Genomic DNA, 15318 nt, shown 5'->3' on the forward strand with positions numbered 1-15318 from the left:
ACCTCAAACCCTGACATCTTCAAATTCACACTGAACACTGATGTTGGCTAACTCTGCCCTCGTCAGTAGTAACTCATCATAGTAAATAAAAACATAATGCTAGAAAATATTGCTGTGTAGAAATGCAGAGAAACACGTAGAAAAATGGATTGTCTACCAATTTTGAAGAAAAAAGGACCACACTTTGGTTTGACCCTGCAAACTCAAGGATTAGCATTTTGAGCAAAATCCCCTGTGCTTTTCGCTGGTGAGCGTACTGGTTTAGGAGCGTTGTCTACTGAGGAAAGTCTGTCATGTAAACAGTATAGCATTCAACTGGTCTAGTGACGATGCCGGTTGAGCCCGTGGCCAGACGAGGTGTATTTAAACCTCAGCCGCTCAGTGTCGCTGTACACCCTGAGATAAGCCTCATAAAGACTCTGACACTGAGGGCTGATGCAGTCAAAACATCAGCACTCCTGGACCACACACACTGAAACGCTGTTTAGCTTTGCTGTGTTATTACAGCTTTGTGTAGCTGTGTGTAACTGTCGGGTATGTGTGACCCACTCACAATAAAAGTACTCGCTTTGAAAATCACTGCTTTCTCCAATAAAGAGAATAGTTCACATTAAAGACTCTAGAAGGAGCGTACACTCAAAACAAAAACAAAAAAATATATAAAAATTGAGCCAAACTGAAAACAAAAGTATATATACAGTGGGGCAAAAAAGTATTAAGTCAGCCACCAATTGTGCAAGTTCTCCCACTTAAAAAGACGAGAGAGGCCTGTAATTTTCATCATAGGTAAACCTCAGCTATGAGAGACAAAAATTATCCAGAAAATCACATTGTCTGATTTTTTAAGAATTTATTTGCAAATTATGGTGGAAAATAAGTATTTGGTCCCGTACAAACCAGCAAGATTTCTGGCTGTCACAGACCTGTAACTTCTTCTTTAAGAGGCTCCTCTGTCCTCCACTTGTTACCTGTATTAATGGCACCTGTTTGAACTCCTTATCAGTATAAAAGACACCTGTCCACAACCTCAAACAGTCACACTCCAAATTCCACTATGGCCAAGACCAAAGAGCTGTCAAAGGACACCAGAAACACAATTGTAGACCTGCACCAGGCTGGGAAGTCTGAATCTGCAATAGGTAAGCAGCTTGGTGTGAAGAAATCAACTGTGGGAGCAATTATTAGGAAATGGAATACATACAAGACCACTGATAATCTCCCTCGATCTGGGGCTCCACGCAAGATCTCACCCTGTGGGGTCAAAATGATCACAAGAACGGTGAACAAAAATCCCAGAACCACACGGGGGGTCCTAGTGAATGACCTCCAGAGAGCTGGGACCAAAGTAACAAAGGCTACCATCACTAACACACTACGCCGCCAGGGACTCAAATCCTGCAGTGCCAGACGTGTCCCCCTGCTAAAGCCAGTGCATGTCCCAGCCCATTTGAAGTTTGCTAGAGAGCATTTGGATGATCCAGAACAGGATTGGGAGAATGTCATATGGTCAGATGAAACCAAAATAGAACTTTTTGGTAAAAACTCAACTCGTCGTGTTTGGAGGAGAAAGAATGCTGAGTTGCATCCAAAGAACACCATACCTACAGTGAAGCATGGGGGTGGAAACATCATGCTTTGGGGCTGTTTTTCTGCCAAGGGACCAGGACGTCTGATCCGTGTGACGGAAAGAATGAATAGGGCTATGTATCATGAGATTTTGAGTGAAGACCTCCTTCCATCAGCAAGGGCACTGAAGATGAAACGTGGCTGGGTCTTTCAGCATGACAATGACCCCAAACACACCGCCCGGGCAACGAAGGAGTGGCTTCGTAAGAAGCATTTCAAGGTCCTGGAGTGGCCTAGCCAGTCTCCAGATCTCAACCCCATAGAAAATTTTTGGAGGGAGTTGAAAGTCTGTGTTGCCCAGCGAAGGCCCAAAAACATCACTGCTCTAGAGGAGATCTGCATGGAGGAATGGGCCAAAATACCAGCAGCAGTGTGTGAAAACCTTGTAAAGACTTACAGAAAAACGTTTGACCTCTGTCATTGCCAACAAAGGGCATGTAACAAAGTATTGAGATGACCTTTTGTTATTGACCAAATACTTATTTTCCACCATAATTTGCAAATAAATTCTTTAAAAATCAGACAATGTGATTTTCTAGATTTTTTTTTTTCATTTTGTCTCTCATAGCTGAGGTTTACCTATGATGAAAATTACAGGCCTCTCTCATCTTTTTAAGTGGGAGAACTTGCACAATTGGTGGCTGACTAAATACTTTTTTGCCCCACTGTATGTGTTTTGCCATGTGTGCGGGTGGGTATTTACCTGTACATGTTTGTGTGCATGCGTGTGCGTGTGTGTGTGTGTATGTATGTAACGTGTGCATCATGGGCAGGGCACCGCCCTGAGGGGGGTGAAGAAGGGGTGCCAGAGAGCCTCCTCCATGGTGATGCGTCTGGAGACGTCGTACTCGAGCATGCTGCCGATCAGCTCAAACAGCTGCTGGTGCTCGGCACTCCTACTCTGCATGTACTGCTGTAAAAGCCCCCCCCCCCCCCCCCCCCACACACACACACACACACACACACACAGAGGGTTAGAGCGGAGGACAGCCGGGCCCTCGTCGGGAGCATGGAGCAGGGTGCTGTGGCAGTACCTTCAGTGGTTTACAGTGCTTCCTGACGTAGCGGCCCGAGTTACTGTGCTCATCCCAGTCCAGACGCTCTCGCTCCACAAAGTGCCGCTTCCTGCGTGCACGCGCACATTTAAATATATGGGTGTGTTGCTTCAATACCATACTGTGTGTGTGTGTGTGTGTGTGTGTACCTGGTCTTGCTGAGGAGACTGGGGGGGATGGGGCCCAGGACTCTCTCCATCATGGCCAGGTGCTCTTTGCTGTCGTGGGTCTGGGAGACGAGAGGTGTGAGCGTGAGGTGTGTGGTGGGAACATTGACGCGGGCTGGGATTACGATGCAGGAGGGCGTGTCGTGCGTGTACCTGAAACAGTGTCAGCCCCAGGTAGTACTCCATGAGGATACAGCCCAGGCTCCACACGTCACACGCCTGGTTCCAACCAAGGTCTGAGAAACACCCACACACACGTGAGTGAGTGAGTGAGTGAGTGAGTGAGTGAGTGAGTGAGTGAGTGAGTGAGTGAGTGAGTGAGTGAGTGAGTGAGTGAGTGAGTGAGTGAGTGAGTGAGTGAGTGAGTGAGTGAGTGAGTGAGTGAGTGAGTGAGTGAGTGAGTGAGTGAGTGAGTGAGTGAGTGAGTGAGTGAGTGAGTGAGTACCTAGGATGACTTCGGGGGCCCGGTAATGGCGCGTTGACACCAGGGAAGGGTGGTGGTCGCGGTCGAAGGTTGCGTTGCCAAAGTCGACCACCTTCACGTCCATGCTCTTCAGGGTCCTCTGGTCCCGCTTCTGTCCCCCCACAGAGTCACACAGGGCCCACCGTGAGACACCACCGCCTCCCCCACACCGCCTCCCACCAGGTTGTATTTGCACTGCAAAGCGGGGTCTTACCAGCCTGTCGTTGTATTCCATGTCGTAGTCGGAGCACACAAAGAGAATGTTCTCCGGCTTCAGGTCTGTGTGTGTCACCTTGTTCCGGTGAAGGACTACACACACACACACGCACAAACTAGGTTAGAGACTTTTCAATTAATTTGTTTTGTGCCTGTGATGTACTTAAAATGTAGCAGTTTTATGCCAGAGTCAACAGTCTATCCCTTTCTCGCTCAGGAGTGGATACAACCTAGCATCATTCTCCCAGAATGAAAACCCTCACATCAGACACTCAATGTAATGGAGCGTGATCACGGGAAGACAGACAGGCAGGCAAGTACCATGGAAGAGACAATGGGTATACATTATTCTTATTGGGAAACATTCCCAAGGAAGGCCAAAACAAAGGATTTTAGGTCCGATATTAACAAAACAAAGGCTGTCGTGGAGACCGTTGAGGTGGAAGAGTCAATGTTAATTTGAAAAACTCTATGGGGGGAAATGGACATGGCTGCAAGAATGCAAGGCCACTAAAGGAATTTACACAATAAAGAAGTCCGAATGGACGTGGCCACAGTATCAGACTTTGTGTTTACAGAAGCAATACAACAAAATAGTGGGGCAGCGAGACACCTATAGTTGCAAGGCCTTTAGAATTAACTAGTGTATATACGAAGATACTAGTAATGCTTACTTCAGGGTTAAAACACTCCTACCAGGGTTGCACTTCACATAATCCAACAAATGACAAGCGGGACCACTTTACAATGGGGGGGGGGGGGGGGAGTCTTCAGTGACTCGCACGACTATTGTTTTGAACAGTATCACCAATGCATTGTTTATCTTTATTTTTTGTACCTGATGGAAGTATGTTTTCTTTCCCTACAAGAGTTTTGTACTTTGTTAATGCATAATAATTAAAAAATATTTATTAAAAAAAAAAAAATATATATATATATATATATATATATATATATATATATATATTTTACATTGGTAGCCTTAACCATACAGTGGGGAAACACTGCTTTACTCTATTTAATAAACCTGATTCTTCGTGCTGTGCTGGAGCAGCAGCACATTTCTGGGAAAGGCAATGCTGACCGTCAATGATAATTGTGTATGAGGTTTCTAATTTGCTCAACACATTCAGGACATCCAGCCACACGCCCTGTGGTCGTAGTGAGCGGAAGAGGGTACAACGAGGGGCATGTCATTGGGGTGAAGGTGGCCGGACTCACAGCAGACTGCTCTGAAGATCTGGAAGGCCATGTGTCTGATGTGCTCCACTGTAAAGGGCAGGAAGTCGTTCTCCCTCAGGTAGTCGAAGGTGCTGAGGCCCAGCAGCTCAAACACAATGCAGATGTGCCCGTGGTGGTCGAACCAGTCCAGCATTCTCACACACGCACTGAGAGAGAGAGAGAGCGAGAGAGAGAGAAAGAGAGCTCAGTCAGGGTGTATTCAGCGAACCTGGAATTACATAGTGTTCATATAGGCTTGCTTCTCTTGAAATATTCTAAGATATTATAAAATTGTGTTTGCATATTGCGATCCATAGAGTAGAGTCCCACTACATTAATTACTGCGTCCTGAAACAAGTGGGAGACTCACAACGTGTGGTCGTCATCCAGGCTGTTGATCTCCCCCAGAACTGCGATCTCAGACTGGGCCGCTTCTCGGTAACGCTCAATGTTCTTCACGATCTTCAGAGCCACACGTTCACTCCTGTTGCACACACACGCACACACACGTCAGTACAAACTCACAGTGACTGATTGACAGAGGGTGGGTTTGAGGTGGCAGTCCTTTAGACTTACTTGTTCCTGTCCAAGCACTCCACCACCTTTCCAAAGGCTCCCTCTCCCAGAGTAGCGACCACTTCATCTGTGTTGTGAGCGAGAGAGAGAGACAGAGAGACAGAGACAGAGAGAGAGAGAGAGAGAGAGAGAGAGGGAGGGTCAGACAATGGGACAGCTAGATACCAACAGACTTAGCTCTGGTCAGCTAAAACTGGCCTAAACTAACATTTTAGCTCATGGTCGGCAGGATCCAAGGTGGAACTCCTCATGACATTGACTCTTGTAAGGGCAGACAGAATCAGCCCTAACTGGACGTGTTGATAGCAGCAGGGCAATCTTTGAGCTGCCTTAGCATCGTTCAAAAACCAATTTAAGAGGAATACATAATGAATCACGTCGTTTTAAGCAGCTCCACACAAATGAAGTATTGTATTTTGTTACAAATTCATAATAAAAAAGCCATTTGTGAAGACAATTTTTTCCCCACAAATAAATATGCATCCACTCGGGGAGCAAGTACCATGATCGATATGTAAAGCCAATGACTACTCTGCAACACACAGCGTATTTGAGCCTCACAATTTGATTGAAATCCCACCCATAATCAGTATGAAACTACATCTAGACGCTGTGTTCTTCTGCTCTGTGTACACATTTAGCATTTCTCTCTATTCAGACCTCAAAGTCCAAAGGGACGACTGTAAGACAGGGCCAAAGTGAGGAGGAAAAGACACAACAGATTGAGGTGGGGTTTGTGTACATCGTTCATTGAGGAGGAGGCCGGCGTCATAGACCAGGTGGCCCTCTCCGTCATCGCCACAACTCTTCCTCTTCGTCCCGCCACTCCGCTGTATGCCGTCACCATCGTGGTCGTCGTCAACATCAGCAAACAGTACAACAACCGGCCAGGCAGATTACAGCCAGAAGAACGCCGCCATCGGTTGGGGGGAGGGGGGGGGGGGGGGGGGGGGGGGGGTCGTGACCCAAGGACGGAGAGACAGAAACAGAGTCGGTGGGGCGGACAGAGGACATTATGGCGGCAGAGCGTTGGCGTTGGGATTGCCAAGAAGGGCGTGGTGGGAGTCATATTCAAACCCCTGATGAAGCCAAGCCGGGGCGTACGGACGGCACAAGGGAAACATCAGCAACGCTTTCAAAGACAACCTCAATACATTAAGACACACTAAGCTAGCGACTTGGTCAAAGGTTTCTCCAGCTAGAGACAGAATGGATGGGATAATGTAGGATCAAACCAGCTGGTTAAAATGATACCTAATGAGGTGTTTAGCGATTTAGAAAACCAACAAAGACCAGGCTAGTGGAAACAGAGTCATTTGGGGAAGAAAGCGATTAGGTAGCACGATGAAAAGGCAGAGCCCATCTTACCGAGTTGCTGTTTTGACTGCCGCTCCGACTGTTTACTCTGGAGCGCGTGTGCGAGTGTGTGCGTTGTGTGTGTGCGTGCGCAGAGGAGTGAGCAACCTTCTGCTGCGTGTGCACCGAGTGGAGGTGTGCGTCACTGTGGGCCAGTGTCTGGGGTCTGGTGTGCCCCCCTGTGTTTATGTTTGTCTCGGTCCGCGCGGTGTGGCATACAGGGACCTCCGTATCTACCAGCAGGGAGACAGACACAGAGCAGAGAGCAGGACAGCCAGGTTCAACGTGTGCAATTGAATCGTCATGCAAGACATTAGCACGCAGGGGTCTCATGCAGGACATGACCTAACACTCCGTTGTCATAGAGGAGTATAAAAACACATTGTGTCATTTCGGGAACTCCAAAAAGACTGAACAAAAACAGAAGGGGTCTAGACATTAACTAGACTATCATGTTTGAAAGCGTTTTGTACAACAAATCATTCCCACATTGATGAGTGCACTGCGGTTGAAACGGCAGTGACCTTGTGACCCTTTTACCACTGGCTTGAAAACCTCCATGTTCCTACTTCCTCCATATGCACTGATTGCTGCATAGACATCCATCGAGGACTACCTTTCCCATTGCTGGTTCTTATCAGGGTCCCCATGGCTCTTGTCCGGTCCCAAGCGGCGACTCCTCTGCGGGGTTCTCTGGCCTTGCTTTGCAGCGCCTGATGTGGCCTATTGGTAATCTGCCGGCAACTGCCCAGAGAAACGAAGGATCAGAAAGCACAGGTTGATGAATGAAGATGGTTATTTCAACATTTTCATTAAACAGAACCAGGTCCGAACATTGGAGTTGAGGACCAACCATTTTAATGAATTCATTTCCAAATATTTCCTCATGTGTCCTCGTATGGACTTTATATTGTCACTTTGAAAATAGTTGTTTCGATGTAAAAAAAACGACAACATGCAATTATTCCCAAGTCTAGCCAAAATATTTCAGCAACCAATAATTAAGTACACATACATTTTACATTTAACATTTATTTTACATTTAACTCTGAACAAGTGAGTCTTGAGTCTTTTGCAAAGGCAAAACACAATTTCAGACTATTGATTAGCTAATCAAGAAATGCCAGACAAAAATGTATTTTTATTAGAAGATGAAAATCCTGGCAATTGACCCTATTCCACATGCAATTTCATACATGCGAAATCAATATCTACAATAACTAAGCACTTCCAGTTGCTGAATTAGTCAGCACTAATTCACCTCAGAATTAGTCCCTCAGAATTAGCTTGTCCAATGATGACCAGTGTCCAATGATTATCGATTTGTTAATACAGTCAAACTATGATAATGTTAATCAATTCTTATTGTGTAAATAAACATAAAAAATGAGAATAATGACAAAATGCATACAGTGCAATCCCACCACAATGAGGTACTACCAGGTCTGAAGAAGCTCTTCATCTCACCACTTATGAGAGCGTTCCCCAACCGCCTACGACACAACGCCTTCGGTGGGCAATAACAGATCCAGAGGTAGCATGGTAGGTCTGCTCTTGAGTTAAAAGAAAACGTTTGTCCTCTTGTTCTACTGCCGTCACACACACATCCTCCATGTACTTTACCTCTCTACATAAAAAAATGATGTAGACGTTAAATCTTTTTTTCTTTTTTTTTGGACGACTGTTTGATTTAAGCGTGACGACCTCTCTGCTGACACTGCTATACATAGAGTGAACCCCGGGCTGGTCGGGCACACTAGTGCTCTCCCGTGTCCAGCTCTGCCCTGCCTTCAGAGAGGGGTGGGTCACATATCATCCCGGACCCCCAATCTGTCCTGGATCATTCCACACTTACTCCAGTGAGGTAGGCTGTTGCTATGCAGGATGTGGAGGACAACAACCAGGCCCGCCGCTCCCTATACGCAGAGTACGCAGAGTGCGTAGGGCACCAAGGACCTGGGGGGGGGGCACCAAAAATGATGGTTTGTAAAAAAAATAAAAAAATAAAAATTATTATTACATTATTGAATTAAAAAAATATATAAATTAGTTATGAAGAGGCCCACTGTTGTTTTTTCTTAATTGCATAACCTATCACTCAATTTCGCCCGCGAAATTTCGCTCGCGTAGGGCACCGAAATGGCCAGCAGTGGCCCTGACAACAACGCGTCTGTGAGATGACACAGAGTTGCATATAGAAGATATTGACATGAATTTTTTGGGCTCCATTGGATCCTTTGTGATTGATAAACAATTAGAAACTTTCACATGGAAACTGCCTCTCCGTGGAGATGTTCCACGGCCAGACGGATTTAGAGAAGAAGCCAGGGGGGAAAGGTTGCCCGTGACGCCTGCAGTGCAACGGTGGGGGCGTTGGGGTCCATTTAGGTATAGTGAAGACAAGGGGCCTCAGCGGGGACCACGTCTGCCGTGTAAACAGCTGGGGGCCTTCCGCCTGCACCCGTCTCCGTCACTCCCTGCCTCGCCTCGACACGTCCCGGGGACGGGCGGCGGGCAGAACGTGCTGATAGGACCCCTTATCCCACCCTTCTTCCTGTTATCATCGCCGCCTCGACGCCAGCTCTCGTTCCACTCTTGACCTTCTCTGCCCCCCCCCCTTTCCCTTCCCCCATCCCTACCTTAAAAAGAAGCCCCGAAATAATGCTACATGTTGTAGCCTTGTTGGGTGACTGCCGACAACTTGAACAGACGATGTCGCCATCCGTTATTAATCTAATCCAATCCTCAACAGTAAGAGTGCCATATCGTGTTGACTTCAGGAGAGGAGGAGCCGCCCATTCTCCCACCTCCTCTAATCCAATGCTAGACATCACAGAGTTAACATGAGCATCCCCCTCATCACAGGAATGCCTGCAATGGAAACCCCATCCCGCACACACCCCTTAACCACGCCCACTGGAACCCCATGTTCTCTGCACGCACACACACACACACACACACACACACACACACACACACACACACACACACACACACACACGCATGCACACACACACACACACACACACACACACACACACACAGCGGTAAATCTGTGCTGAGAATGTCTCACTCCTAGCTGCCAACATGCAGGCCCGTTGTCACTCTGTTACCCGAGTTCTCTCACTCAGTACGCGCTGGGACCGGGGGGCAACAACACTGTTCCACACCAGCTAAATACCCCCCTGCCACAGTTCAACACCACAGCCTCACTATGTATCACTATTTTCATTAGATGATTTTTATAAAAATAGATCTGAAGTCTTTGTAAGCTCTTTTACAGATTTGCCACTATAGTCATTGTACGATCAAACAGAACAGGCACAATATGAATCATTACCAGCGTTTAGAATTGGCACTGCAGTCAAAATTACGGCCATACATTACGGCCATCTCCGCCCCAGACTGGAGACTCATGCAGGGTGCCAGGTGGAGGTCTATCCACAATTAGTCTGTTTTGAAGATGACAAGCAACCACGAGTCCTGCACAGTCAGTCGATCAGCTGATCTACACGTTTGTCATTTATTGAAAACCAGTTCATGTGGCATCCGTCTTGAAATCCTTCCGGGCTCTGAGCCGTCTCCATCTTTCAAATGCATCTCCAAGGTGTACCCTCTATTTAGCACGGCTCGGATCATAGGGGTTTTTCTAAGAAAGGACGAGGGTTTATATTTGGGGTGGAAACTAAGACAATCTCACTTGATCCGGTCTGTCCATTTGCTTCTATAGCTGCAGGACGCTGTGTTTGTGTGCCAATTTGTTTTGTATCTGGTATGCTGGGGTGCTCAGTAATAATGAATCATAACACACAGGCCAAAACAAAACATTACAGAAGTTTATAAAGAGAACATACCATCTGTGACGTTATCGGTGAAGCAAGTATTTCAATTTAGCATTGTCCCTTAATCTCTCATGTCATATCATTGTCATGTTTTGGTACATTCAATTTGTTGCCTGTTGAACATGCAAGTCCACCTAATGCTTTGTGATGTAATAATCAGTGTTCCTGATGTGTGAGCGTGCTTTGTGCTGCATAGAGTTTACACAATTCACTATATTATGTTACTCTAATAGAGGAACTATCACTTGTGTAATGGTATGACTGACCGGGGTCCAGTTAGGTCAGGGCCTAAAACATTTTTTTCCTTACATTAGCCTAGATTGTCTATTCAGACATAGCCTGTGCGTGTACAAATCTGGTTCCCTAAATAGTACACTGCTTAATAACCACTATGCATCTTAATAGAAGTGTGCATTTAAGTTGTTCGTTTATTGTGGGTGAATTGTTGCTGTGTATGAATCAAGGGGCGTCTTCAGGGTGTGTCAACACATAACTGCAATAGTGGATCACTAGTCCTGTACCATATGTTCCAGAATGTACACTGTTACGAGTCCTGCTATTCCTGTACCAAGTATGTAAAACAGCGTTCTGTCCAAGAGAGGCCCTGTTCCATATGGGCTGGTAGCAGTAGCGAAACGCATGACAGCAGACAAATCAAACACCAACAGCTTAAAGCTTTAACTTTTTTTTTTTTTTTTCGTGATAGTTGGTGGGGTTGAAATGCCTTTCAAAGGCTTTGGTTTTCTGAAAGAATTTTAGCTCTGGTGTGGGTCTTCATGTTATTTACTCAGACTTTTTATCAAAAGTTAACCTAGGAAACGGTGTAGATAACAATTCCAAGTTCCAAGACGAATTGAATAGGCTGTTTTGAAGGGTTTATCTACTCAGAAACATATTTGAGATATTTAAGATAAATTAATGAATTAATAAAATACAATAAGAATATCTGGAATCTCAGTCTGTGATAGCCAGCACACTGTTCTTTTCTGAGGTGTGATGGGAAGGTGGCATCAACGCTGGACTTTACAAGCTGGTGAGGAAGGCCAGCTCTCTTGTGGGGCTAGAGCTGGCCAGTCTAGAGGCAGTGGTCAAGAGGAGGATGAGGGACCAATTCAACTCAGTTCTGGGTCACCCCTCCCATCCCCTCTATGTAAGCTGTGGCACATGGCAACTTCAAACACACATTTCCCCCAGATGCAAGACGCTTCAAGCGCTCCTTTGTGCTGGCAGCCATTAGGCCGTACAACAAAATGTGTGTGTGTGTTTATGTATGTGTAACAATAAAAGTATCAGCTGCTTCTATTTTGATAAAAAAGATTCCAAAAACCTGTACCTACTACTAATAACGGGTTGGTCATGTACTAAACAAGAAATTAGCAGTTAGCAATGTTATTTCAGTTCATGACAATCCGTCAAACACAAAAGCGGCAGTGTGATTTCTGCGCGGGTGATTAGCATTGCGTTGACCAATCTTCAAACCACTTGTTTGCTTTGTGTTCATCATTGGAAGTAGGCATTCTCTCGAACTATGAAAGCTGCATATCTTTGGAAACCTTAAATGGGTGATATCATGCTTTTTCGACAATTCCCTTTACTTTAGACTGTAATATGACATACTGTATGTATACATTTTTTGCGTCAGCCAAACTAGAAAAATCTAAGTCCGAGCCAGGAGTAGTCTTCGCGCCCACCAAGAACGCCCCTCAATAAGTGTGTGAAACAGCTTGTTTGCGCTCAAACTTTACTTCCGTAATAGTGTTGGGGCTGGGCTGAAATGCAGAAGTTCCGACGACTCACAATGTCTACAACTTCTTGGGGTTGTGAATTTGCTGACACTCACGCAAAGCGTTTGACCAACCTAACCATATTCTAGTAGCTGACCAATCACAGCAGACTGGGCTACTCGGGAGGGGGGCCTTAAAGCCACATGATACTAAACACAAAGCTTTTGAAAGACGCTGAAATAGGTTTTGCAGAAATGAACAGTGTGAGAATAATAAGGGGTATTTTTAAAATAAAGGCATGTAACCCTATTCTAGTTGTACCCCCAAATGCAATTACTAAACCTAAAAAAGCATGATATGGGATCTTTAAAAGGAGAAATTATAAGCTGATAACCATGCAATTCTGCAGCAGTGGTCTTTGCTGGCTGTTAATCAGACAGGAAATGATACGATGAATGATATGAATTTACATTTATTTATATTTTTCTGGAAATATAAATTCTGGAAATATTGGAAACCGATAATCCCATGCTTAGTATTCGGACCACCCCTGTGATACAATTTACAAACCAAGGCTGAAGGAAGTTAAACTCGAGGCCAAAACCTGTATAACAGAGGAAGATCAAACTAAAAAAGTGTTGAGCCTTTTGATGAAATAATTCCCATGGGTTGTCAGTCCGCACCTCAGTATGAAAAGTATATAATGAGAATAAAGTGTGTACTATGAGAGGTCACGGTACCAAGTGTCAGGTACAAAAAGGTTCCTGTTGTCCAGGTACTAAGTATGCTAGTACTCATTAAGGAATATGGCAAGGGCTCCTTCATGCCATGTACTAAGTGTATTACTAACAACATATTATATTGTGTATTACACCAAAGTTCCTATCACCCAAAACATTTCGTTTTAGCAAGAAGAATGAATGATGGAAGTAATGCATCACATGAATTCTTTCATTCAAAAGGTTAAATGCCAATACCCACTATTTTGGGTATTGTTTGTTATCGTTAAGTGAAGCCGAAATGCCCACTGAAAAGAGGCAGATTCAGGAGAGAGAGACAACTCAAGGAGGCAGCAAAGAGGAGCACATCACTGCAGGGTTGGCTACGAAAAAGCCAACCAGCAGGTGAGACAGAGACTTTGCATTGTGATAAAGCCGACACTGTGTAGGCTAATTGATTAATTAATCAGACTCAGTTCTACGGCCAGACGTGGAACTGACATATTTTAGCCTACTAATGGCATATTTTAGCCTACTTATGGCAATTTTTCATAATTACATTACATTTAAGATGAGGAGCAGCCACAAGCCTCCAGACACAAGAAAAATGTGGACCAGGAGGCACATAGGGCAGGTAGGCCTAAGTGCTGATCACCAAATATGAGATGAGAGGACCGTGCTAGAAAGTACAGGGTTGAAGAGCCTTCTCAGTCCTTCATATAGCCTGTGAGTTTTTTTGTTTTTTTTCTGGGGGGGGGGTGCTCTTTTTTCAGGTCAGAGCAACTGCCCCTCAAAATTCCTGTGCACGTCCCTGGCCTCTGTACTCTTTTTGTCCGGATGTAGACCATCGACATTCCTGCTGTCTCAGTGCTAAGTGTGTACAACAGGGTCCTGGTGTCTCGGTGATAAGTGTGTACAACAGGATCCTGGTGTCTCGGTGATAAGTGTGTACAACAGGGTCCTGGTGTCTCGGTGATAAGTGTGTACAACAGGGTCCTGGTGTCTCGGTGATAAGTGTGTACAACAGGGTCCTGGTGTCTCGGTGATAAGTTTGTACAACAGGATCCTGGTGTCTCTGTGATAAGTCTGTACAACAGGATCCTGGTGTCTCGGTGATAAGTGTGTACAACAGGATCCTGGTGTCTCGGTGCTCACTAAGTGTGTTCAACATGGTGTCTCAGTGCTCACTAAGTGTGTACAACCTGGAGTCTCGGTGCTCACTAAGTGTGTACAACCTGGTGTCTCGGTGCTCATTAAGTGTGTTCAACATGGTGTCTCGGTGCTCACTAAGTGTGTACAACCTGGCGTCTCGGTGCTCACTGAGTGTGTACAGCTGGGTCCGGGTGTCTCACCGTTCGTAGGTCTTGCCGTGATGGTTCTTCCTGGGGCACGTATCCAGGAGCTCTGCCTCCTCCACTGGAGTGCTTCGGCGGGGCCGTTTGGCGGTCTGCGCCTCCTCTGTCCTCTGCGAGCCGTATCCGTCCTCCACCCATTCCTCCTCAGGGGAATGCTGGCGCTTTGAGCGCCGCATAGCTGCCAAACAAGGAGTGAGACAAATTGTTCCCACGGTGCACCATAAAACACTATCCCCCGTTAAAAAACTGGGCAGTTAAGTACAGACCGGGGACTTGACTCCTGGTCAGACAACCTTCCCCGTTCTGTGTTTTTGCAGAGGGGGTGGTGGTGCGGGAATGAGATATATACTTGGGCTCCTTATAGGAATATTATATCAGTATAAAGATACTATTAAGAAACCATTTCAATATAAGTACATTGAATAAAATAATTCTTCATAGTTCTTTGTCATTATGACTATGAATCATATGTGTATCGCAAAAAAAAAGGGTTTAAAAAGCAAGGGTTTGAGATGAAGAAGAAGGAATCTGCAAATGAATCTACACCAAAGAACAAATGGTCGGTTTACATGTTAACCCCCTGAAGGGTTTGGTGTCTCCAAAGAACTAGATGTGTTTGTCAACAGTACCAAAAATCAAGGTCATGCGTGGCGTGGCTGGAGGTGCCGAGTGGTGGACTTCACACTCTCATGCAGTCGACATGCAATGGAGATTGTGTTCTCTCAAGATCACTATGCGTTCAAGGTTTGCTGTGAACCAACGTAAACCTTCCAATGTTGTTTCCTATGCAGTAACCTAAGTATTCAGTTATATGTCCTCTTGGAAAACCAAAATGATAACTTGTGACTACGCTGCGAAACAAGCTCCAAAAGGAACTTTGTGTGTAGCTTGGTCGGTTTTAAACATGGAAAAACCACCATGGATAATAGTATCGACACAATGAATGCAATAAAATATTGATTCTCTGCACAAATCTGTAGGCGTAAAAGAATGTTATA

General features: G+C 45.4%; 1 protein-coding gene across 2 annotated transcripts in view; it reads right to left on the reverse strand.

The window, feature by feature from the left end:
• Window positions 1-2104: 2104 nt before the first annotated feature.
• Window positions 2105-15318, reverse strand: part of clk4b (CDC-like kinase 4b) — a 14087-nt gene continuing 873 nt past the window's right edge. Inside the window, exons 2-14 of one of the 2 annotated variants that reach the window (XM_079737723.1) lie at window positions 14318-14498; window positions 7297-7424; window positions 6693-6913; window positions 6067-6154; window positions 5325-5391; window positions 5119-5232; window positions 4749-4915; window positions 3526-3620; window positions 3294-3423; window positions 3002-3084; window positions 2831-2910; window positions 2661-2751; window positions 2105-2539 (exon numbers count right to left, since the gene is read on the reverse strand). In XM_079737723.1, the coding sequence (XP_079593849.1) occupies window positions 2390-2539; window positions 2661-2751; window positions 2831-2910; window positions 3002-3084; window positions 3294-3423; window positions 3526-3620; window positions 4749-4915; window positions 5119-5232; window positions 5325-5391; window positions 6067-6154; window positions 6693-6913; window positions 7297-7424; window positions 14318-14496 (1593 nt within the window). In that variant the 5' untranslated portion in view covers window positions 14497-14498 and the 3' untranslated portion in view covers window positions 2105-2389. Of the gene's footprint in view, window positions 2540-2660; window positions 2752-2830; window positions 2911-3001; window positions 3085-3293; window positions 3424-3525; window positions 3621-4748; window positions 4916-5118; window positions 5233-5324; window positions 5392-6066; window positions 6155-6692; window positions 6914-7296; window positions 7425-14317; window positions 14499-15318 lie in introns of those variants that run through there. The other variant, XM_079737724.1, reaches the window with a different exon arrangement.

Source organism: Pollachius pollachius (genome assembly GCF_949987615.1).
Source record: "Pollachius pollachius genome assembly, chromosome: 6".
Taxonomy (NCBI): Eukaryota; Metazoa; Chordata; class Actinopteri; order Gadiformes; family Gadidae; genus Pollachius; species Pollachius pollachius.